The sequence below is a fragment of the Xenopus laevis genome, chromosome 2L (assembly GCF_017654675.1).
Source record: "Xenopus laevis strain J_2021 chromosome 2L, Xenopus_laevis_v10.1, whole genome shotgun sequence".
Classification (NCBI taxonomy): Eukaryota; Metazoa; Chordata; class Amphibia; order Anura; family Pipidae; genus Xenopus; species Xenopus laevis.
Window position 1 is genome coordinate 28,013,507 of NC_054373.1, and position 26,926 is coordinate 28,040,432.

Below are 26,926 nucleotides of genomic sequence, written 5' to 3' on the forward strand. Positions count from 1 at the left end.
TTTAATAAATTTCGACTATTTGAGGTTATGAAGTTTACATTTTTTCCTTGAATCTTGAAAATAAAATTAACTCGAATTTTGCTAAATCAGCTCCTTAGTTTGGGGCCTTACTTTCCATAAGCTTCTAAAATTATCAACAATTTTCATTGATTTTTGGTGCCAGGTTCAAACTGGCACCGTTTCTTCTTCTACCTTTCTCATACTGACTGTTGTAGAGATCAAGAATCTGTTTTAAAATATTATCATTATTATTATTGTGAACATGACCAAACTTTAAAGAGGTGGTTCACCTTTAAGTTAAGTCTAAACAACTTTTCAGTTAGCCTTCATTGTTTCTTTTTTATGGTTTTTAAATTATTTGCCTCCTCCATCTGACTCATCCCAGTTTTTAAAGTGGGGTCACTGACCCCAATCTAAAAAAACATGCTCTGCAAGGCTACAAATGTATTGTTATTGTTCATTTTAATTATTCATCTTTTTATTCAGCCCCTCTTCTATTCATATTCCATTCTCTTATTCAAATCTGTGCATGGTTGCTAGAGTTATTTGGACCCTAGCAACCAAATTGCTGACATTGCAAACTGGGGAGCTGCTGAATAAAACACTAAATATCTCAAAAAACCCACAAATAAAAACTTAGGCTTTACTTATGCTGTCATCCTACAAACAGTCCATTCCATTAAAATGCATGCAATCCCTTGGGATAGAACAGAACTGATCTGTAGGAGGCATCAATGTATCAAGTCGGTATTTATTAGACAGTAAAAGCTGCACTAATCTATTAAAAGAGAAAGCCATGGATCATGAAATATTTTCAAAGAGAAAAGGAAAATCGTAACTGTGGCCGGCCATAAAAGTTTATTGCTATTTTCAAGAAGAATGTTGCCTCGCTACAACCTTGGAAGAGGACAAACTACTGACTATTAAAATAATTGCTGGGCTCCAGAAAGAGCAGCGATTTAGAAATAAGACAATTTCATCTCTAGTTTCTGACACTGCAGATCCTTGTAATTTCAAACAAGACCTTGAAACTGAGAGAAGGTTATCAGTGGAAGTTTCTAATCCTGCTGTCTGTAGGTTATGTTGTCTGTATCAACAGTATATGTACATATATATATATATATATATATATATATATAAAATACACAAAAGCCATGAATATCTTGTAAATGATATCCTTATAAACGGTGAGTTCTGATGTCATCAGTTATAAACGGTGAGCTCTGATGTCATTTCTGTCACATGACTCACTGAAACTTGTGTATTATAATAAATAAAGTACCCCCAGTTGTAAAATATGAGGATATTAGAGTTCCATGACTTCGGCCTCGTGTTTTTATATGGTCATGAAACTCCTCGGTAACTTATAATATCCTTATATTTTACAATAGGGGGTACTTTATTCACTATATATTTTCACCATTGCTCTCCCAAGCATGCCCTTATTATAGGACTCCTAAAAAATGAAAGGCATACTGGAAAGAAGGTTGAAACATGAAGCTATCTCCGTTAAAGAATCTAAACCATTCTACTAGTGTTGGGCGAATGAATTCGCCAGGCGCGAATTTCCACATTTTGCTGGCGGCGAATACATTTGCGAAACTATCGTGAAAATTCGCCGGCGAAAAATCTGCCACGTCAAAAAAATTTGGGCATGCGACAGAATAGTTGCAAGCATAAAAATTTCGTGCTTCAAAATGATTCGGACACCCATTGACTTTTAATGCATTTGGAAAAACTAGGCGTGCGTGTAAAAATTTACACCGGTGTCCATTTTTTTTACGCTGGTGAATTTTTGCACCTGGTGAATAAATTCGCCCATCACTATTTTTTTTATTAAAGCTCAGATTTTTTTGGTTGGGCTTTTAAAGGGGAAAACGTAAATTTTTCGAGGGGAAAAAAAACGTGCATTTTTTTAAGTAACTTATCCATGTAGAATTAAAAAAAAAAACAGCAACAAACATATGCTGAAAAATGGATGGTTTATGTTGTATATTCTTGGTCTGCTCCATTATTTTCCAAAAAAACCCCCAAAGTTTTTGAGATTTATTATACACCAAAGTTGCTAAAATTCTTAGTCTGAAAATATTCCAGGGGTTATTTACAATAAAAAATTTTTCTCATAATTTCAATAAAACAAATTAGACCAAATTACCATCTGTGATTTTATCTTATTTATTAATAAAATAAATGGAAAAATTCAGTTTGGGAAAAGTCTCAATAAAATCTTGAAAAAACTTGAATCGTAAGAATTTTTTGGGCTTGACTCCTAAATCGCTCAAATTTTTTTTATCGCCTGAATCCCCAGAATTTTTGTCATAATTTCAATGAAATAAATTATACCAAATTACCATCCGCAATTTTATCTTATTTATTAATAAAATAAATGGAAAAATTCAGTTTGGGAAAAGTCTCGATAAAATCGCAAAAAAAACTTGAATCATAAGAATTTTCTGGGTTTGACTCCCAAATCGCTCAATTTTTTTAATCGCCCGAAACCCCCAAATTATTCGGATTATCATACGAAACCCAGCGCAGACCACGATATATTTATATATATATATATATATATATGAAGGTATTATGGCAATCTTTTCTCATCTATATATTTACTCATAAGATGGTACTGGTATGAGATCCATTATCCGCCATACTTGATCCAAACTAAGAAATAATTAATCCTTATTGAAGGCAAATCAATCCTATTGGGGTTAATGTTTAAATTATTCTTTTAGTAGACTTGAGGGATGAAGATCCAAATTACAGAAAGAGCCCTTATTCGGAAAAATCCAGGCATTCTGGATAACAGGTCCCATACCTGCACATAGGTTTTTGTTAAAACACCATAGGACTAAGCATTAACGTGATAACATGTCCAGAGTTGACCTAGTTCTAGAAACCTATAGCAACCAATCCATGGGTAGCATTTACTGGTGTGCTATTTGGAAGGAAAAACAGACTGATTGCTGCACTAGAGGTCACTAGAGATGGAGCAAACTTTGTTCCTAATATTATATTGCCCCTGATCCTTATCCTGTAGCCTTGGATGCTATAGAGATATAAAAATAATAGCCTGCAGCATGTTCATTCCCATAGGCTATCAGTAAATTCATGCTAATGTATGTCTTGAACTTAGTAACTGCTCAGCAAGCCATCAAGGGATTCACAAAATAATGGCTTTATGATCATGACCTTTTCTGGCTTTACCAGCCAGGTTTCTGGGACATTTAGAATAACTCCATAATCCCTTAACCAATTAAGGAATTGCACAGCAGCAGAAGGAAATATTTTTTTTTCTATAAATGGCATTATATTATAAGGGAACAGTGTATTATAGGAAAGCCTGGCAGGGGATCCTGAGATCTTAATTCCAACTGCAGGCAGTGGGTCAAAGTGTAAGATATCTCGAATGTCTCTGGACACATGAAGCAGTAAATACTGGAATACTTAACAAGGAAATATTCTATGTTTTGAGCACGTTCTCAATAATGTTTGTAAATAAGTAACTTATCCATGGTAGAATAAAAAAAAAACAGCAACAAACATATGCTGAAAAATGGATGGTTTATGTTGTATATTCTTGGTCTGCTCCATTATTTTCCAAATCCATGTCCTATACAGACTCTCTAAGTAGTATTTAAATTGGACTGCTGTTCATAGAGAAATAGAGGCAGCAACCAATAAGAATGGAGGTCTGTAGCCCCCATAAAGGGAGTATTTAACATTTCTAAGCAAGGCCAATATAGGAGGGCATGCTGCCTAATGGTACTATCAGCAAGCAGATAATGTGAGATGCAAATGTTTGCCTTGCTGGTATGAACATATTTCTGACCCCCAAATTATTCTTAAAATGATTCTTTATATTGGGTGGATATACAGTACTACACATTGCTTTACAGAAATTGTTCATCGTTCATACAGTGGAGCTTAAAATATAAGGTCCCTACTATTAGGGCCACACTGAAGCAGCAAAAATACGCCTCTTTAAAGGGGTAATTTATTAAAGTCCAAATGCTAAAAACTCAAAAAAATCTATTTTTTTTTGCTATAAAACCAGAATTCCTAGTGGAAAAAAATCCTTGAATTTGTCAAGATTCATTATACCCTGAGGATGCAAAAATTCAAAATCCAATGGCAGAGTTCCTGTAGAAATCAATGGCAGAGGTCCTATTTGCAATTGGAAGATATTATTGTCTGCACTGGGTTTCAGACAATAATCCAAACATTTCGGGCATTTTCACCAATTTCATTAAAAATTCTGTCCTTTCGGGCATCAACTCCGAAAAATTCAGATTTTTCGCGCCACAATCCAAAAAAGTTGCTATTTTCATGCGACGATTTGAAAAAGTCGTGGTTTTTGTTGATCCTTTTTTTGGGTTTTTATAATGATAAATAAGGGTTAATAGTGGATTCAATTTTGGTTGGACTTTTTTAAATTTAAATTGGATTTTGATAAATAACCCCATAAGAGCCATATTTCCATTTCTTAAAATGTAAATTTGGCTCTTCTAATGCAAAGAGTGATATACTGTAAAGTCGCCACCTCCTTGACCTGCTCTAGCGACAAAGAAGCAAGAGCAAAGTGGGTGTCCCCAAAAACGAGCTGCCTACTATGTACCCCAACCCCCCAACACACACAGATTGTGGTCAAATTCATCAGGAGCCTATTAACCTGCCTCTGTGTTTTTGGAGTGTGGGGATCCTTCCCAATTCAACTAAAGAACAGCCACCAGTACTGTCAAATGTAAAATTATATTTAGTTGCATTTATGCCTTAATTAATATCTTAACAAGGGTCAAAGAGATCTTGTTATGTCATTGTACCTCACTCACCAGCCTTTCCTATTAATATTATTATTTCTCATATGGCAACCACTTTTTCCAGTAATGTGCATGTTTGTTAGCTGTATTATAATAAAATGATGAAGTTATACAAAGAAACTTGTGGAGCCCATAGGGAGACATGGGGACAAGATGTTGCAGTGGATGGTGCTATACAGAAGCCACAAGGGCCATTCATATTGTATGAAATAAAATATACAGATATGGGACCTGTTATCCAGAATGCTTTGGACCTGGGGTTTCCTGATAACAGATCTTTCCTTAGTTTGAATCTTCATACCTCAAGTCTGTTAGAAAATGATTTAAACATTAAATAAAGCCAATAAGCTGGTTTTGCTTCCAATACGGATTAATCTTAGTTGGGATCAAGTTAAAAGCTACTGTTTTATTATTTATTATTAGAGAAAAAGGAAATTTTTTTTTTTTAAATTTGGATTATTTGATTATAATGGAGTCTATGGGAGATGGCCTTTCTGTAATTCGGAGCTTTTGAATAATGGACCCCATACCTGTAGTACATTTTATATTTTACACATTATTTAAGCAAGAACTAATGTATATTGTAAAGCCAATTGATTTTAATTTGAGAAATGTGATCCAAGCAAAAAACGTGCTGTTTCTAACACGATAGCAGAAAACACATTGCTTTCAACAGAATCAGAACAAATGGCAGCACAAGCCAATAGTTTCTATCCATAAAACACAAGCTTAATATGGTGACTGTGACTCATTTCCCCTATTCACATTCCCAAACATAATATTTCACTGGTTACTGGTAATTAGTGCCTGTACACACGTTTGTTGTCGTAGAACAAAAAGGCTTCATTTAATTAATTATTTAAAGGTTAATTATTTTTAATCCTAGGAAGAGGAGGTCACTGATTCAAAATGCCGTTTTACTTTGCAAGTTCATTAATTTGCTGTAGACCTCGCGAGCCTTTAGATGAGCTATTAGTGCCCATTGTGGCACCACATTCTGAGCCCTAATAAGAATAATGCCCTGGGAAACTATATTTTATGCCCAATGAAATAATTGCTTTGGGAAAGGATGAATGTCGGCAGCGCTAATATCTCATAGAATGATTTTATAGTTTATTGCTCCCGAGACGAGAGTGTCCAGTAAAAAAGAATCTTGATTAGAAGTAGGGAGCCTCCCTTCTCTAAAAAGTCTATAGAGTATTTCAAGCGTCAAAAAGCCCCTATAATTTATTCCTAAAATAGCCTTTAGTAGAACGTTATACAAATTTTAGTCATATGGAGTCAAAAATGAGGTAATCCAAATAAATAAATAAATGTACATGAGACATCCTGTAGTCTTAACTTTATGTCCATTAACTTGATTTTCTATCCATTACCTTGACTTTGCATCATACAATAGATGCTATCAACCCAAGCTATTAATTGTGTAGGGACTAGTAATGTGGAGTCAAGAAAACCTCGACCCGACCCGGACCCACCCGATCTGCCCACGCCTGGTTTTCCCACTCCAATTAAAGACCTGCGCCGCCCCACCGATGATGTCACAAAAGGGGTGGGACAGGCGCCCAGAAGCCAAGGTCGTGGGCTGCAATAGGAGCAGCGAGGATGGTATCGGGTCGGCCGCACATCACTTGTAAGGACCCTTTGGTTTATTATGTGCCTGTGGCTTTAATCCATACACTGCCTTATCTGCAAACTTAATTTTAGTGATTGGCAAATTCATTTGCCAGGCACGAATTCGAGGTGAATTTCCGCGTTTCGCCACCAGTGCATAAATTCTCGAAACTGCAGTGAAAATTCGCGAAAAATCTGTCGTAAAAAAAAATTGTCGCGATTTAGAATAGTCGTTCGCCAAAAAATTGTCTTGCGTCAAAATTATTCCGCTGCCCATTGACTTTAATGCATTTGTAAAAAATAGAATAGTCGCTCGCGTCAAAATAGTCGCTTGCGTCAAAACTGACACACCTGGAATTTATTTTGACGCCCATTGACTTCAAGGCATTTTGCTAATTTTTCTACGTTTCTCAAATTTATTTTGGTAAATTAGCGAATCGCAAAGTGAAACAACACAGATTTGCCCATCACTACTTAATTTACATACTTGTATTATTGGCCTTTAGGATTATGTCCACTTCCTGGTTAAGGGTGGATTTTCCTCTCCGGCCTTTGGTTGTTGACCCAGTTGCATCTGTTACATTGAGCCTGGTATCAACATGGTCCAGTAAAGCTGATCTGCCCTAGGGGCTATTGAAAGTCGGGGAGCAGGGACCGTGTGAATGAGGCTAGCCAGTGGTTATATAATTTCATAGCACTCTCAAGGAGAGTGAGACAGAGAGGTTAAATTGAAAGAGCAGCCTGTGCTCCAACAAGGATTAGTAGTAGGGAGTAGTTCTCCCCTAGGCTCTGAGTCTGCAAGTCAAGGGACCACAGCTGGATAGGGAATCAGCCTTAGATTATTTTCCCTGATCATTTTCACTGTATGGGATCCAGGCCACCATGGGGCATTCCATCCTAGAGGTGTACCTTAAAGTTCCCTAGCTGCTTCCACATGGTGTCACAGTGTGCTGCCTGTCCCTAACAAACAAGGGAAAGTTGTGCTCACCACTAATTTTTAAAAACATTAGGCGGGGGTGTAATGAGGCTGTGACCACAAAAACCACATATAGTCAAATACAAGAGATCCTCAGCACTCAACCCATTATCAATATATTTAAGACAAGAACATTTTGTGCATACTGCTACTGAAAAATGCCTTACCCTTTAAACTCCAAATTTGCAAAACGATTTAACAACTCCTGAAATTAACAAGTTTGTGCTGAATTTAAACACTTGCCTCGTCCTTTTTGCTCATCTCTACTATGGTTTTGGTGCATCTGCATTTCTTTCAGCAAACTGGCCCGGAGGGTGATATTATAACAGTGACAATAATGTGTCACATGTAACATCTGAAAAGGTAAATCTGCATGAAAAGCTTCATTATTCAATTACATTTGGTTCAGAGCCAATCGGTGAAGCTAACGTAACAGCTATTGCACTGTTGACTCCGGAATTTCTGGCATTTACAGAAATGAATATTAAAGCGCATTATCAAAGGATTGTAACCTGACTTTGCTCACACGGTTGTCCTCTTCGGTGAGGATATTTTCATAATGACAGTTTGTGATTCCGTGTAGTGTGTGATCCTGGGCATCTAATAACTTCACTGGAGCGATGTTAAATGGAAGCCGAAATATAAAGCAAGAATAGAAACAGAAAGGTTACCATGTACCGGTGTTCCATGGTTTTCATTCAAATGCAACTAAATTATATCAGTTTCTGATGCAAAGTAATAGAAAGAGTTATTAGTTGCAAAAACAGTGGTGTGTTGACTAAGTTGTTATCGATATGGATAGACCAAGCAGCCATTATGTTATATAAAATAGTATTGTGTTGGTCCCATCTGGAACACCTGACTTTGGGGCCAATTTTTTTATCATTCAAAGATTGCCAGTATTTTTTTTTTAGACATGATCAATAATTATTTTATAAAAATGGATAAAAAAGGGAGAATACAAAAAAAATACAGCAAGGGCAGGGGAAATATTGAGATAGCTGGACATGATCTTTAAATGGTAATAAATCATCCCCTTAGGGACAAATTTAAAAAGTTTTCTGAATTTGAAATGTATCAGCTGAAACAAAATCCAATGGATTTTCACCTGATACAGATTTGTGTTGAAATGTATGTTTTCTGCACTAAAATTGCCATATGTTTTTTTCACCTTTGAATGAAGATTGAGTTTTTTCAATGGCTATGCATTTGGAGTGGGAAGCAACTTGCAACTTGAAGTATGTTATAGAATGGCTAATTCTGAACAACTTTTCAATTGACTTTCATTATTTATTTTCTACAGCTTTTGAATTATTAGCCTTCTTCTTCTGACTCTTTCCAACTTTGAAACAGGGGTCACTGACCCCATCTAAAAACAAATGCTCTGTAAGGCTACAAATTACTCATCTTTGTATTCATGTGCTCTCCTATTCATATTTCAGTCTCTCTTTCAAATCAATGCATGGTTGCTAGGATAAATTGAACCTAATAATGAGATTGCTGAAATTGCAAACTGGAGAGCTGCTGAATAAAAAGCTTAATAACTCAAAACCCCCAAATAATAAAAAATGGAAACCAACTGCAAATTTTCTCAGAATATCAATCCCTGCATCATACTAAAAGTTAATTGAAAGGTGAACTACCCCTTCAATGCATTTAGCATGAGAAAAAACGTGATTAAAAAAAGTGTACATTTTGCTAATTTTTCTGTGGTTTGGCGAATATTTCAGTGAAGCAGGACAGTTTCGCTCATAACTATAGGAGTCGATGGGTGATATATTTTCAACAATCAAGCTATTTTAAAGGGATCCTGTCATCGGAAAACATGTTTTTCTCAAAACGCATCAGTTAATAGTTCTACTCCAGCAGAATTCTGCACTGAAATCCATTTCTCAAAAGAGCAAACAAAGTTTTTTATATTCAATTTTGAAATCTGACATGGGGATTGACATTTTGTCAATTTCCCAGCTGCCCCTGGTCATGTGACTTGTGCCTGCACTTTAGGAGAGAAATGCTTTCTGGCAGGCTGCTGTTTTTCCTTCTCAATGTAACTGAATGTGTCTCAGTGGGACATGGGTTTTTACTATTGAGTGTTGTTCTTAGATCTACCAGGCAGTTGTTATCTTGTGTTAGGGAGCTGCTATCTGGTTACCTTCCCATTGTTCTTTTGTTTGGCTGCTGGGGGGGAAAGGGAGGGGGGTGATATCACTCCAACTTGCAGTACAGCAGTAAAGAGTGATTGAAGTTTATCAGAGCACAAATCACATGACTTGGGGCAGCTGGGAAATTGACAATATGTCTAGCCCCATGTCAGATTTCAAAATTGAATATAAAAAAAATCTGTTTGCTCTTTTGAGAAATGAATTCAGTACAGAATTCTGCTGGAGCAGCACTATTAACTGACTCATTTTGAAAAAAATTTTTTTTCCCATGACAGTATCCCTTTAAGTTATTTTAAATATGTTAATTTTTTTACAAAAATGAAGGGAACAAGATGATTTTTGATGGAATTGAGTTATTACCCATGACTTAACTCGACTGTATTTCCTATTCAAGTTTTTCCAGATAGCGGGTCCTGTATATCGATGGGTGCCAGTTGGTAAATAATTACCAATACCTTTACATTCAAAGATTTATTTTCTGTGCTACTTTGAACTGAACTGGTTAAGGGAATTGGTTAAAGGATACAGAGATTACAGGGTTTATACGTTGCATATTCCATAAGCTACGTGGCTAAGTCTTCTGCTTTCTCTGTAGACTGCAATGGGATTTTGTAACATAAATCAGAGGGAATACATTAACCACTTTTTCATAGATTCAGAATAAAGTACAGGGAGATGAGTCATTTGATACTAACATTACTATTGAAGTCAGCAGGGGATTTAGTAAATTTAGTAAAATTCTATGATTTCATGATTTCAAAGCCAAAAAACAAAGTCGCTTCGGTATGGCTGACTGTTCTTCCTAAACCAAATTGGATATGGTACTAATAAAGTTGTTGCAGATTTCACCCAAATTATTTCTGTCTATTTATGGGCAGTCCGAGGAGGCGGCACTTGTGAGGGCCAGTGGGGATTGGAAGATAACGCATTAGAAAAGGAGCATAACAGAAAACGAAACGTTTTACTTGAAGTCAACAGAAAACATCAGTCATCATGGCATGGTTGATATTTACTGTTGGCATCAATACCAGCTTGTTGGCTGAAGCCATCTTTGTTGATATTCTAGCAATCAAAGCTGCCTTTTATAATGTGATAAGCATCTTGATCTAAAATAGCAGTTAAGGAGTTTTTAGAATTGATATAGGAATACAAAACAGCAGTTACATGACAAAATTAGCTGTGTGACATGAATGAGGAGAAACAACACAAACAAGTGTTAGATATTTGGGCCAAAAGAACCTAATTATGAATGGTTTGTTACTGAATGATCCAAAGGAAACATAAAAGAGTTAGATGTTAATTATCGCTACCCTTATGAGCAGACACATAGTAGTTATGGGCCCCCGGGGATAGACACTTTGGGTATAAGGCCTAACAAATCAGGTTAAAAATCTTTTGACCTATATACTCGAGTATAAGCCGAGTTTTTCAGTCCCCAAAATATGCTGAAAAACCCTACCTCGGCTTATACTCGGGTCAAGCGCAAAAACGGTCGCCGGGGTCTAAGAATAGTCGCCGGCGTCCAAGAATAGTCTCCAAGAATATTCGCCGGCGTCCAAGAATGGTCGACGGCATCCAAAAACAAGACGCCGGCACCTCCAATGGGAGCAGAAACCCTCAATTTTTTGATTGAAACTTACCAGAAGCTGCTGCATTTCTCACCCTCGGCTTATACTCAAGTCAATAAGCTTTCCCAGTTTTTGGAGGTAAAATTAGGTACCTCGGCTTATACTCGGGACGGCTTATACTCGAGTATATACAGTATCTAAATGGTGTAATGAACTGTCAACCCAGTACATAGATGATAAACAGATCTTTAACAGGTTAGTTCACCTTGAAATTCACTTTTAGTAGCATGCAATGTGTTATGTTAGAGCAGCTTTCCGTTGCCCCCTCTTTTTTTATTCTGTTTTCTGCAGCTCTCCACTTCCAACAACAATTTCCATGACAACTACTCTGGTTAAATGTGGACCAATTGTGTTAACAGAAACATGTTAGCATTTGATTTTTCTGAAACCCCTTATATACTATAGTGCTGTCAATTGGATCCCTGGATGATAGTGCCATAGAATTTGCAATCCACTGTAAGGACCCATTTACTAAAATTTGGATTTTTTTTTCACAAATCTAATTCTTTCTCAAAAAATGTTTTGAATTTTTTAAAAATTTTTTTAAATGTTTTAAGGGGCAGATTTATCAAGGGTCGAATTTCGAAGTTGAAAATACTTAGAAATTCGACCATCAAATTGAATTACTTCGAATATCGAAGTCGAAGTTTTTTTTCATCGAATTTGGACATTTGCGAACATAGTAAAATCGGTCGATCGAACGATTAAATCCTTCTAATCAACGATTCGAAGGATTTCAGCGATCGATCGAATGAACGATTTTTCTTCGACTTCAAAAAAATTAGAAAACTGCTCTAGAAGGTCCCCATATGCTAACATAGCACTTCGGCAGGTTTAATTTGGCAAAGTATTGAAGTCGAAGTTTTTTAAAGAGACAGTACTACGATTAATATAAAACTTCACCCAGTAAAAACAGTCAGGGTTTCATAGTAGTCAATGGGAGCTACACTGAAAACACTAGGGGGCACATTTACTTAGGGTCGAATTTCGAAGTGAAAAAAACTTTGAAATTCGATCATCGAATTGCAATAGTTTGATATTCGAAGTCAAAGTTTTTCTTGATAGAATATGGCCATATTCGATTAACGTAAAATTGTTCGATCGATCGATTAAATCCTTCGATTCAAACGATTTGACTTCTAAAAACTTAGCCAAATGTTGGCTATGGGTTCTAGGAGGTCCCCATAGGCTAACACAGCAATTCAGCAGGTTTAAGGTAGCGAAGTGTCGAAGTCAAAGTTTTTCAAAGAGACAGTACTTCGATTTTCGAATGGTCGAATATTCGAAGTTTTTCCAATGCGAATCGAAGTAGAAGTCATCATCGAATTGGGCCTATTTGGTGGTCGAAGTTTTTGAATTCGAAAATTCACTTCGAATTAACTTCGACCCTTAGTAAATGTGCCCCTTTAGGCTATCAGATTTATTTTCACTAGTAATTCTCTGAAAATAGAGATTCGTATTTTTTTTTTTGGATCATTAAGCTTTTTTTCATTCTTGCTTTTTATATTCGAATCATTTATATAACTTTCATGGCATTCATGGTTTTAGAGCAATGGGGGTTATTTACTAAACTCCGAATGGCAAAAATCTGAAAAATTCGTGGTTTTTTTTAGTATAAAACCGAATTATTAGTGGAAAAAATTCTGAATTTTTCGGAATTTATTACACCCCGAGGATGGAAAAAGTCGGAATCCGAAAATCCGGCATCTCAGACCTGCCAATATAAGTCAAAGGGAAAAGTCTCAACGTTTTTTTGATCTGTGCTGGGTTTCGTGCAATAATCCGAAGTTTTAGGGGTTTCCGGGTAAAAATCTGGGTGGAAATTCCAAAAGATTTCACGATTTTTTCCTGCACACAAAATTTTCAGGGAAATTACAATAATAAAGAAGCCTAAAAAACCTGTATTTGGATTTGGAGTTTTTATCAGAGAATATTAGAGAGATACATTTGGATAATGATTTTACAGGTAGATATAAGAAGGCTGAGGGGGGTGCCTACAGTTATTGCAAAAGAATCAGGGCACTCTGCATTATTTGACTGTTAGGGAGAATACAGTTAATTAAAGTTCACCAAATACCTGAGGCCTATGAGTTGGCCATTCTTAGTATAAAGTTTTGGAATAACAAAATGATCAATGTTATATATATTTATATACACTCTACCATCTTCACAGATCAAAATCCACTGCATGTTCATCCCTCCTCGATATGGAACTGAATATAATCCAGGGAGCTGGCTCTTTGCTTCCTCAACTACAGCTCCCAGAATGCACAGTGCAGATATTCTGTTGGACTCCCTAATTTCATGTTTATGATCCGACGGCTCAAAATACCATACATATGTATTATGTGCCCTAATATGGATTATGATAGATTCTGTTACAATGGGGTGTTCTGTAGCCATTGATGTACAACCAGCATCATCATTTCAAATATCAAACTGTGTGTGCATTTCATCCTTATGTATCCAGAGTGTGTCCAGAATATTTTGAGGGGCGCTTTTTGTTTTATTTGCTTCCTCTTGGTTTCCTCCATATCTGTACCAGGCCGTACAGACCGCCACCATCCCGCTTGCTTACACAGATCTTGCAACATTCTTATTGCATTCCGCAGGTCCTCCAGTAAACGTTACTTGCAATATTTTTATAAACAGCTTTGGATCAGTCACAGAGACTACAATGGTAAGTGCTGCTTTGCCGCCGGCAAGGCCAAAACTACAGTGAATGTCTTGTATGAGCAAAACCTGTCATTTCTCTTTCTTCTATCTATCGTTTAACTTGCAGGTCCCCCTGTAAATGTTACCTGCAACATATTTATCAACAGCTTTGGTTCTATAGCAGAAACTACAATGGTGAGTGGGACTGACCATTGAAGCTCTCTTGTGAAAAAGATGGACATGTTATAAAAAGAAATACAACAAATTCCACGGTTTACTGTAAATGTAGTTACTTTTAATTTGATAGACATTTTAGCTTATCCAATATATTATTGTAGTTACACAGCACTAACAACCCCTAACCTTAGTATCTCTAAGCTGCTACATTGGATGTCTAGACCCACCCATACAAGTAATAAAAGCCTAGCTGAGAAGCTAACATAAAAGAGGTCAAGTGCCTTGATAGTGGAAGCAGACACCTTTGGTCCCAAAAGTACAGAGGGTTCAATGCCCAAAGATCAATTTTTATTACACTTAAACCAGGTCACATACCCAATATTTTGGTAACTTCTAGATTATCAAAAATAGTTGCTACCCTACAAATACAAGTATGCCCTAACAACAACTTTAGCTGGGAGCTGCAGAATTTTGAAGGCCATTAATGGTCATCCCTTTGTAACCAAATCAACTTTTATGGGGTTATTTATTAGGGATGCACCAAATCCAGTATTCGGTTCGGGATTCGCCCAGGTTTCAACCTTTTTCAGCCGGATTTGGTCGAACCCTTGTGCCTGGTCGAACTGAATCGCGAGGAGGGAAATCACGTGACTTTTTGTCACAAAAAAGGAAGTAAAAACATTTTCTCCACTTTTTCCTTTCCTATTTGCATATGTAAATTAGGATACTGATTCGGTTCAGTATTTGGTCAATACTTTCACAAAGGATTCGGGGATTTGGCCAAACCCAAATAGTGAATTCTGTGCTTCCCTATTATTTATTAAACCTCAAATTTTTCTGGTCGGGCAAAATCTTGAATTTTTGTGGAAATTTTTTTCCCCGAGATTTATTATACCCCGATTCTGCAAAAAGTCAGAAAATCATTCATCTCAGATCTGTTAAGGTCCTATAGAAGTCAATGGGAGAGGGACCTATCTCAGTTTGAAGTTATCATGGTCTGCTTTGGGTTCAACCCAAAAATCCCACCTTTTCGAGGTTTTCAGGCAAAAATTAAAAATAAAAATTGAGCTATTTGGGAAAAAAACTGAAAAATGTGTAGGTTTTTGCTCGATTTTATCAAGTTTTTCTGCACAATCCAATTAAATTGAGTTTTTCAGTTAATAAATAAGCTAAAATAGGGCATGGGAGTTTGGTCGACCTTTTTTTAATAATATTATCACATAAATTCAGATTTTAGTAAATAACCCCCTTAAATCATGCATTAAAGTATGTAGAGAAATATGTAGAGATATTAAATAAAAATCTAAAAATATACAGCATATACAAATGTGTGAGGGTTCTATGTAAATCTTAAGAAGGACCAAGCAAATTTACTATTGAGACTATTATGACTTTCAGCAGTGCCAATCAGAATGCTGGGGCCACTTCCCATTGAGTGAAATTGTAAGAGCTCAGAGATGCCTAAAGCCATTTGGGTTGACATCCGGAGATGTAGACAATAGTAAGTGACCTGTGTATATTTATAGCTTTGGGACTGGTGCAACTACAAGAACTAGTAAAATAAAAAAAAGTAGCAGATCTGTCATTTTAGACATGTAAAAAAGCCCCTAAAGTAAGTACATTTTTATATTTAATAAAATCACCCCCATGGGACTAAATTTAAATATTTACGGGCTGATATTTAGATACATGCAAGATTATTGCAAATAAACATGTCACCCTCTTGACAAGATGGCATTCAATGAGACGAAATGCACGAGCTTACATTGCTTGCATTATTGGAACCTAGTCCTCTCATTTCATGTGATGGCATACTGCAGTTGTACATGTGCTCCTTAGCTACCAATGATCATTACTGCTTTTGCTGGAGAACTCTGAACGCTATGCACCAGCACATGCACAAACACCAAGATCTAGCAAGCCGTGCAGTGTTACTTCATTGGGGAGAATCTCTCGCTGCCCTGTTGTGTTACCCTCAGTGGGGTAATTTTCTGACACTGGTATCTGTCAGTTACCAAAGGTTGGCATAACAGTATCTGGTAACATTCACTGATATATGTTAAGGTAAAGCATATTATTATGGCTGACTTTAGAATTTAATCTCTGTTCGTTTGACTTTGCCGAGTCAAAAAGAGAATTTGCAAGACCTAGGGAGTTTTATAGTAATATGGGCATTTTTTTTTTATTATTTGCGTTTTTTGCGTTATTTAGCTTTTTATTCAGCAGCTCTCCTGTTTGCAATTTCAGCAATCTGTTTGCTAGGCTCCAAATTGCCCTAGCAACCATGCATTGATTTGAATAAGAGACTGGAATATGAACAGGAGAGGCCTGAATAGAAAGATGAGTAATAAAAAGTAACAATAACAATACATTTGTAGCCTTAAGGTGGCCATAGACGTAACAATAACGATCGTTCTTGGAAAAGATCTTTCCAAGAAAGATTGTTCGTTTCAATACACACGTGTAGAGCTGAATCGTCAGATATACAGGTAGATATACAGGAAGAAACAATAGAATTCTACCTGTATCTGACGATTCAGCACTAACAATGGCCGATATTTGGGTCTCTTCAAAGGCACCCGATCAAAATTTTCCGTCCAGCCCGATCAACCTCCAATATCCAAGTCTTCTGCAGATATCGGTCGGCTCTTTTTCCACCATACACGCACCGAATATCGGACGAAAATTTTTTTAGTACGATATTATCTGTGTGTCTATGGCCACCTTTACAGAGCACTTGTTTTTGATGGGGTCAGTGACCTCCTTTTGAAAGCCTGAAAGAGTCAAAAGATGAAGTCAAATAAAGCAAAAACGACAAAAAATTAAGACCAATTGAAAAGTTGCTTAGATATGGCCATTCTATAACATACTTAAAGTTAAAATAAAGGTCAACCACCCCTTTAAAGCTACAGGTTATTGGGTCAGCACAAATCTTTTGTTGTGTTATTGCATAACCCCCTTAGTCCATAACCCTATTTTATCTTACCAGAGAAATCAGTGTAACCACTCTCATTGATCAATAAGAGAATTGATCTAAACATTTACAGTTTGGAAGCAAAATTACAATAAAGGTATTGGATCTGTTATCTGGAAACCCGTTATCCAGAAAGCTCCAAATTACGGGAAGGTTGTCTCCCTTAAGCTGGCCATAGACGCAAAGATCTGATCGTACGAATCGAGGATTCGTACGATTTTCGAACTGTGTGTGGAGAGTCCCGACATTTTCCGGCGGAGATCGGTCGTTTGGTCGATCGGACAGGTTAGAAAATTTCTATCGGCTGCCGATAATATCTCTGCGTGTATTGCCATTCGTACGATTTTCAGTGGGAGACTGTCACTAGCTTTGGTTGGACATAGATATCGTACGATTGCTGTCAGGGGCAGAACATTGCTGATCTGTTCTTTAACTAATCTGACTGGTAAGACTTTGATCTGAATGGTTAGTGGAGGGTCGGGAGATGGGAAAGTCCGATCGTACGATGATTCGTACGATCGGATCTTTGCATCTATGGCCAGCATTAGACTCCATTTTATCTAAATAATCCAGATTTTTAAAAATGATTTCCTTTTTTTTCATTAATAATAAAACAGTATCTTGTACTTGATCCCAACTAAGATATAATTAACCAGCCTATTAGGTTTATTTAATGTTTAAATTATTTCTAAGTAGATTTAAGGTTTGAAGATCTAAATTATGGAAAGACCCCTTTTCCGGAAAACCCAAAGTCCGGAGCATTATGATAACAGGTCCCATACCTGTAATAGCAAACAATCTTCCCTTTAGGTATTCAGCCATAAAACAGTATATTGTGTTTGCCAAACGTGCCTGTGCCCATGTTCATGCCATTAATGATTGTCTAGACTAGATCACTTGAAAATTCAGGAACACGTCTAGAAAATGCAGCTTGAATGGCTGCAACTTAATTTAAATGCAATCAGTCAACCAGCCCTGCAACATGCATTTATTAGATATGTCCTTGAATGATCTGGTAACCCTAGTCTAGACACAGAATACATTAGGGCTTTATGCAGTTTGAAGAAAACACATTTAAAATGAAGCAAAAATAGATCAATCAAATAGGTTATAAAATGATACAACCTACAAATATGTCAAGAAATAAAAGCAAGAAATAAACCTTTTAGGCAGAATCATTCCATTGTGTGAATGCTACCAGATGCTCTTTAATTAAAGAAGATTTCAGCAGGTTTTCCTGTAGGTGAGATCCCCTAATTTGATATAACATTGCACTGCTTGATAAATCTAGGTTTAAAGTCTCTGTTTCCATTGTTTAACTTTGTACTAATTCCATAGGAAATGTAGAAAATAATGCCAAGTGATGTACAATGTGTTTTACACTCACTAACCTAAACATGTCGGAGCACTAGAGTATTTTGGGGAACTAACACAAAGTAGTTTTATCATAGTTGCATCATTTCATTGTTAATGTTTCTGATTACAAATAATTGCAGTAAGAATGAAACTCTCTCACGAATGTCAAACTGGAACAATGTTTTTTCAGTCTTTAATATATTATTGATATACAGGTATGGGATACGTTATCTGGAAACCTGTTATCCAGAAAGCTCTAAATTACGAGAAGACCGTCTCCCATAGACTGCATTTTATCCAAATAATTAAAATTTTTAAAAATTGATTTCCCTTTTCTCTGTAATAATAAAACAGTAGCTTGTACTTGATCCCAACTAAGATAAGATAAGATATAATTCATCCTTCTTGCAGACAAAACCAACCTAGTGGGTTTTTTTTAATTGTTACATGATTTTTTTGTAGACTTAAGTTATGAAGATACAAATTAAAGAAAGATCCCTTATCTGGAAAACTTCAGATCCCAAGCATTCTGGATAACAAACCCCATACCTGTATACAGAATGGGGAACCAAGCCTAATGTTTCTGGCTAATAATTACTATTGGGAGTGTTGGGAGGCCTCAATATACAGTACTGGATGGACCAAGATGTAGTCTTGTAGGTTGTTAATTAATGTCTTATCTTTTATATAAAGTTACCAATATACTGGTAGCTTTTTAAAAAAAGAAAATAAATTCAATTTCTTAATATATGATCTATCAAGAATCTGTTTTGCTTTCACTGTTTTGGTTATATGAATGCATTCAGACAGAATGATGTAGAAATGGGCAGAACTACCTTCAGAAAACATGGACAGACATATCAAATTAATAAATGGTATAAGCAGTTCAAATCTTTTGCACAATACAACACCCAACACCTACTGAAAATGAATGTATAAGCGCAATAAGGTATATTTATGCAAGTGGGCTTCTTTGCCTGTAGTCTCCTGTATTGGCTTGGGCTTAGTTTGATAAAAATAGAATACAAAGAGATAGGAAGCTGGTGAAGCTGGTGAGGCCTGGACTGGCAATCTGTATTTTCTGGCAAATGGCAGAGGGGCTGCTTGAAATGGCTAAACCTATTTTGAATCCCAGTCCAGAACTGAAGCTGGCCATGCTGTCTTCACATAAAAACAAGTGAATAAAAGAGAGAAACAAGTGAATAAAAGCTAGGCAAGGGATTTCCTTTAATAAACCGATTCTACGTAGAGGCTACCCCTTTTGGAATCTACAGAATTCTTCTGCCACTTCCTCTATCTATAAAAGCCATAAGTGATATGGTGGTCGGCCCGAAACCCATGTCAGGTGGATTCGGGCTGGCTACTGCAAAGAATCTTCGGGCCAGCAGTGTGAGGTCTCCGGCGTGGAGAGCAGAAGGGAGCGTTCAACCCAAACCCGCAACCTCATGCTGCCGGATTTCGGCCCATCAATTTATAGACTTGCACCTGCCCCCCCTTTGTGACCTCACAGCAGAGTGGGCGGGTGTGTGTCTATAAATAGAGGGGACCGAGCTGGCCGGGATGGGTTTGTGCTGGGAGGGGGCTGGTGCGGGTCGAGGAAAACTTACCATGTATAAGCCTTGTAGCATCATGACTGGGAGGGGGGGGGGGTTATTAATCAAATCAGCCCAACATGTAAACAGTGACTCCTTTGTATCCACACTGATCCAGTGGAGTTTGAACTCTACTTAATTTAACCCAAACAATAAGCATACTTTGGACTTACACCTAAGACAAATTAAGTGGTGGAGGAAGGATGTCATGTTCATTCACTATGACCTTTTCCAAACTTCCACCCAGAGTACAATGATTAAAAGTCAACACAGCTGTCAGTTTTTGGCTGTTTTACAGTATATATGGGTCTAGGCACTTTTACCATGGTGCAGATTGAACACGAGTAGTATCTTTATTAGCAGTAGCTTACTCGCCACTGTGAGTGTTGTTACACCATGAATAGTTGCAGGAAACTCCTTTTGAGTTATGTTTAAATACTAGCAAAGCACTCCCTATTCTAGTTGTACATAGCAAAAAAACCAGGCACCCTGCGGAATGAGGGGAGGATTTTCAGGTGCGGGTATAGATTTGGGTTGTGGGTCTCATCTAAATTTCTTATCTTATGAACTATTGTCCAAATTTTACTCCTTTTAAAGTTTTACAAAACTTGTTTCTGTCCCCGCCCACTTTTGATGATGTCCCTTCCGGTTTGCAGCAGCATCACTTCCTGTTTGACGGTGGTCGGCAGGTTGCAGATTAGGCAGTTGCGGGTCCAGGTCAGGTAGCGGATCAAAGTGGGTAAATATGCAGGTTGCAGTTCGGGTCGCGGGTTGCTGGTTCGGGTCCGGTCCGGGTTTTAGAAATTGGTTTCGCTCAGAACTCTAACATAGTTACTCGGTCAACAAGTGTACAATACATTTAATTTCGGAGGTAGGGGTTCAGCCTATAAGATTAATTACCCACATTTCGATGCCAGGGGTAGTCGTTCATTGTGACTCCCATTATTAATCTCTTTCCTACTTCAAAAAGAGCAGGGATATTACTTACACTTTCACTTTAGGAGCAGCAAAGGTACGGGGGTTATAATCTTTCATTCTTTAGAACTGATTGTTACTTTAGCTACATATTATTTAGCTGAGCAGAGAAAACAAAATAGTAACATTATGCAGTGTGGGAATGAAATCTTGGATAATACTGTCATTGAAAAGGTCACCTCTGTATTCTGATGCCTTAGAACATCAACTCTCCTATTATAAACAGTGTTTAAAAATACTGTATATAAATGAAAAGGCACACAGGGGTAGAAGATAACCTAACCAAAGTGTTTATTTAGCAAATGCCAATGAAATCAACAATTACAAAGTGGAATAAATAATTCCCATGCTCCGAGCTTTTTCAAATATCCTTTCTCTAGGACAGGACTATGCATTTAAATAATTCCCATGCTCCGAGCCCATACAGATATTTTAATACTGCAGCTATACATATATATATATATATAGTTACTTTTTCAAATATCCTTTCTCTAGGACAGGACTATGCATTTAAAATGAAGCATTTATAAAGGAAGGGATGCATATAGATGGAATATGACAGAGGCAGATAATAGTCCACTGAGCACTGAAAAATGGTTCTGGGTTTGCTGGAATCAGAAGCCATAAATCCTTGTCAAGGGGCACTTACCCGTCCCAACTGTGTGTAGAATGGAAGTGGAAGGGAAGATGAGGGTTTCCTAAAACGAAATGAAGTTGCATGATCTGATAATAAATCATAAGGGTACATGCCGGTATTGTGCTTAGGTAGATTAATAATTACTGAAAGGCAGAAATACAATTTCCACCTAATTTTGGCTGCATTTTTAGAGCATTATAATTCAATTCATGTAATTAAGTGGGTGGAATCTGAATATGGTTTTAATCCAGTAAAGACTAATTGTTTTTTTTCCATGTCAATCTATTCATCATTCTATCAAGCCAGATATGACACATGTCCATCCGATAAAAAGAAGTGTTTTTATTGTAGGAAACTGGAGAGTTGAAACGCCAGTATAAATGAGATTCCCAGCACCAGCTTCCATTGTGCTCTGTAATAATGAGCTTAAAGTAATTGCACCGATTTTAATTTAGCTTGTACGATCCTCTCACAGTGCATTGCTGATACTAAATTGCATAGAACAGACAGTTAAGGTGGCCATAGACTACAAGATCCGCTCGTTTGGCGACATCGCCAAACGAGCGGATCTTTCCCCGATATGCCACTAAACTGCGTGGCTATATCGGGGTAATTCGAACGTTCGGCCGTATGGCCGAACGATCGAATTACGATGTGACAAGCGGCTCCGACGGGTCGGTCGGGTAAAAATCCAACCTTCCCGATCGATATCGTGGCCAGATATCGATCGGGAAGACCCGTCGGAAGCCCCCATACACGGGCAGATAAGCTGTCAAATCGGTCCAAACGACCGATATCGGCAGTTTTATCTGCCCGTGTATGGCCACCTTCAGGCTATAATTCAATGATTTATTTACAGTGCAAAGAATTACAAGGTGCTACTTGAATTACAGATACTGTTGACATTGTTTAAGCACCATTATAGAGCTCTGTGCATTAGAAATAGACGAGGGCACCAAGCAGATACAACCACAATACAAAACTCAGCTTTCCTATGTACTTAAAGCGATACTGACACCAGATATATGCAAATTAGGCATGGGAAGGGGAAAACATTTTTTTTTTTTTTGTAACTTGCACTTTATTGATTTTCCAAAGAAAACAAAAAACAGAAAGTACATACATTTCCAAAAATGCCCAACAGTCATGGTAAATAACAACGGCATAGTAGTAGCAAATGTTAGTTACATGAAGTACACATCCGTGAAAGAGAAATCATAAATAGCAAACAAGGGAGGGGAAGGGTTAACAAAAAAGAAGAGCCAACCCTAATCGATACCTTCAAGCATATAAGGCGTAATCAGCCCAGGGATCCAGTCCCTTGCACACGAAAAAAGGATACAAGGAGTCATCAGACATCGTACGAGTGAGCATCAGCAGTCGTGAGGAAGTAGTTCCAATTACCCCAGACTTTATCATATAAATGTAAGGTGTTACTTATTCGGGAGGTCATTTCCTCAAATTTCTTATTACTATCCAGCCGTGAGATGACCTCCCGAATAGTAGGAAGGGTAGGGGACTTCCATTTGGAGGTGATCGCCAACCGTGCCACCGTCGACACCTGATTAACCCACCTTTGACCAGCGTTGCCAACCCCAGTGACAGGTAGGGCCAATAACAAGTGGGGCATCTCAATAACCAAAGGTTTTTTAAAAACCTTCAGTATCAGCTGAATAATATCCTTCCAAAAAAGTGCTAGTTTCGGACAATCCCATAAAACATGAATTAGAGTGCCCTTGTGTAAGCAGCCCCTCCAGCATAAAGGACTACATTGAGCAAACATTTTAGAGAGGCGGTCCGGGGTAAAATACCACTTCATCATTGTTTTATAGATACTCTCTTTTTGCTGGGTGCACACCGTCATTTTCCGTGCATTCTCCCACATCATCCCCCATTGGGAGGGAGACCATTCCTTCCCCCATGCTTTTTCCCAGTATTGCATATAAGTGTGTTTAGGGAATGGCTCTCCCGGAATGGTATTAAGCAGACTATATAATTGAGAAATCAGCCCCTTGCAAGGGAAGCCGCCACTCAATATTCGCTCAAATGGAGTCAGCTCTATCTGGGGGTGATGCCCAAACAAAGATGCAATATAATGTTTGATCTGGAGATATTCCAGCATTTTCCCTGTGTTCCAATTACATTTTCTAAACAATTCGTCATAAGTATACAATTGCTTCTTCAGCGGGTTAACAAAGTCATGTATCCTATTAAATGCATGGGCAGCCCAATCTAACTGATATGATGGCCCTTGGCCAGGTAGGAAGTCCGGGTTAGCAGAAAGCAACAGCAGGGCAGAAGGGCATTTGCTAATCCGATATTTCTTTAAGCAACGGTTCCAGACCGAGAGGGTGAAAGTAATAGGCTTCGGGGCCAATGCAGATAACTGGACTCTAGGGTGGTTAGTCAAGATCAGGTTACTGATATGGTAGGGGAGGGTCCACGTGGCTTCCAATCGAGCCCACTTAGTAGGTGCCTGAGGTTGTAACCAGGCCAGAGTTTGGCGCAGATGTGAGGCCTCATAGTATTTGCTTACGTCAGGTACCGCAAGGCCCCCCTGATGCCGCCCCGCTAAGAGCACTGAACGCGGCAGTCTGGGTTTCGTTGTTCCCCATACGAATTTAAGTAACAATTTCTGAATATGGTTCAACTTAGTAACAGGGAGGTGGACTGGTAAAGTTTCAAATAAGTATAGAAGTTTAGGGAGCACTGTCATTTTGACAGCGGCTATGCGCCCAAACCAAGAGATACTATGAGACCCCCAATCCAGCATATCTGTCCGAATCCGATCTACCAGGGGCACGAAATTTGCTCTATATAACTGGCGATAATGTGGTGTCAACTTAACTCCTAAGTAGTTTATGTGTGATGTCTGCCACTTATAATGGAAAGTCTCCTGGAGCGCCCTTTTAGCCTGTTCACCAACATGAAACATGAGAGCCTCTGATTTAGCCCAGTTGATTTTGTATCCTGCTACTAAACTATATTCCTGCAACGTGCGGTGGAGATTAGGTAAGGAGAGGGGAAAACATTTTTACTTACTTGTTTTGTGACAAAAAGTCACGCAACTTCCCTCCCTGTCCCTAATTTACATATGCAAATTAGGACTCGGATTTGGTTCGGCCAGGCAGAAGGATTCGACCGAATCCGAATCCTGCTGAAAAAGGCTGAATCATGGCCGCATTCCGAACCGAATCCTGGATTCGGTGCATCCCTATTTTTTTTACATCTACCATGACATTGTCTTCGCATGCTATTTATAATTTTGCCATAAAATTATTTTTCCGATGCATCTACATTACCTATCTGACCCCAATGTTCCTCTATAAGAGTGGACTGCCATATTTGTGCAACAGGAGTCCATTAGTATTAGAAACTCTAACTGAGAAGTTGAGAAGGGACAGTCAGGTTGGCAAAACACTCAGATATAGGAACTTCAAGTAACAATTACATACAGATAGATAGATGATAGATAGATAGATAGATAGATAGATAGATAGATAGATAGATAGATAGATAGATAGATAGATGGAAGATAGATACATAGTTAGATAGTAGATAGATAGATAGATAGATAGATAGATAGATAGATAGATAGATAGATAGTAGACAGATAGATAGATAGATAGATAGATAGATAGACAGATAGATAGTAAAGAGAGTGAAATAGATACACTAGATAGATAGATAGATAGATAGATAGATAGATAGATAGATAGATACATAGTTAGACAGTAGATAGATAGATAGATAGATAGATAGTAGACAGATAGATAGATAGATAGATAGATAGATAGATAGACAGATAGATAGTAAAGAGAGTGAAATAGATACACTAGATAGATAGATAGATAGATAGATAGATAGATAGATAGATAGATGATAGATAGATGATAGATAGATAGATAGATAGATAGATAGATAGATAGATAGATAGATAGACCATGTCATTTCATCCAAGACTACCCAGCCCCAACAACATTAACTCTACCATAACACTGCCCAATTTTAGCCAGTAGTTTTGTGTCTACAGATGCCATCCACAGAATGGGTCAGATTCAATTTGAAGATAAAATTTACAATTACATACAGATAGATAGATGATAGATAGATAGATAGATAGATAGTAAAGAGAGTGAAATAAATACGGTAGATAGATAGATAGATAGATAGATAGATAGATAGATAGATAGATAGATAGATAGATAGATGATAGATAGATAGTAGATAGATAGATAGATAGATAGATAGATAGATAGTGAAGAGAGTGAAATAGATACAGTATAGAGATAGCTAGATGATAGATAGATAGATAGATAGATAGATAGATAGATAGATAGATAGATAGATAGATAGATAGTAAAGAGAGTGAAATAAATACGGTAGATAGATAGATAGATAGATAGATGATAGATAGATAGATAGATAGATAGATAGATAGATAGATAGATCGATAGATAGATAGATACATAGTTAGATAGTAGATAGATAGATAGATAGATAGTAGACAGATAGATAGATAGATAGATAGATAGATAGATAGATAGATAGATAGACAGATAGATAGTAAAGAGAGTGAAATAGATACAGTAGATAGATAGATAGATAGATAGATAGATAGATAGATAGATAGATAGATAGATAGACAGATAGATAGTAAAGAGAGTGAAATAGATACAGTAGATAGATGATAGATAGATAGATAGATAGATCGATCGATCGATCGATCGATAGATAGATAGATAGATGATAGATAGATAGATAGACTACCCAGCCCCAACAACATTAACTCTACCATAACACTGCCCAATTTTAGCCAGTAGTTTTGTGTCTACAGATGCCATCCACAGAATGGGTCAGATTCAATTTGAAGATAAAAAGTATCTCTTTATTAAATTGCAGATTTCCCCATAACGCCAGATGCAATTCAATGAGGAGAAACTTATCACATGAAAACTCAAAGTCTATGGGGAATAAAACTGGAATTAGAGAAATATTTTTTTTTTCTCCTCAAATTGAACCTTGCCCATAAGTTTTCATGCAATGAACCATGAGATCTTCTTCCATGTGTCTGAAGCTTCTACATATGGAACTACAGCATATCAAAGAATGACTGAAGACGTGCTTGTACATGTACCTTTTGTCTTTGATGGAAGATCAGTAAATGTTGCTTATGCATTTTTTTTATTATTATTGGGCACATCCATTAATGCACACGAGTGCATATATATATATATATATATATATATATATATATATATATATATATATATATATATATATATATATATATATATATATATATATATATATATATATATATATATATATATATATATATACCTCCCAGATGCCAGGAG

At 37.2% G+C, this 26,926-nt stretch overlaps 1 protein-coding gene across 5 annotated transcripts in view; it reads left to right on the top strand.

Annotated features, from left to right (window-relative positions):
• Nucleotides 1-26,926, top strand: part of glra2.L (glycine receptor alpha 2 L homeolog) — a 124,099-nt gene that overhangs the window by 14,524 nt on the left and 82,649 nt on the right. For 2 of the 5 annotated variants that reach the window (XM_041581624.1, XM_041581626.1), the window contains exon 3: nucleotides 13,813-13,880. The exons of 1 other annotated variant lie outside the window; for it this stretch is intronic. In XM_041581624.1, coding sequence (XP_041437558.1) covers nucleotides 13,813-13,880 — 68 coding nt within the window. Of the gene's footprint in view, nucleotides 1-13,812; nucleotides 13,881-13,982; nucleotides 14,051-26,926 lie in introns of all 5 variants that reach the window. 2 more of the 5 variants (XM_018246018.2, XM_041581625.1) reach the window with 1 other exon arrangement.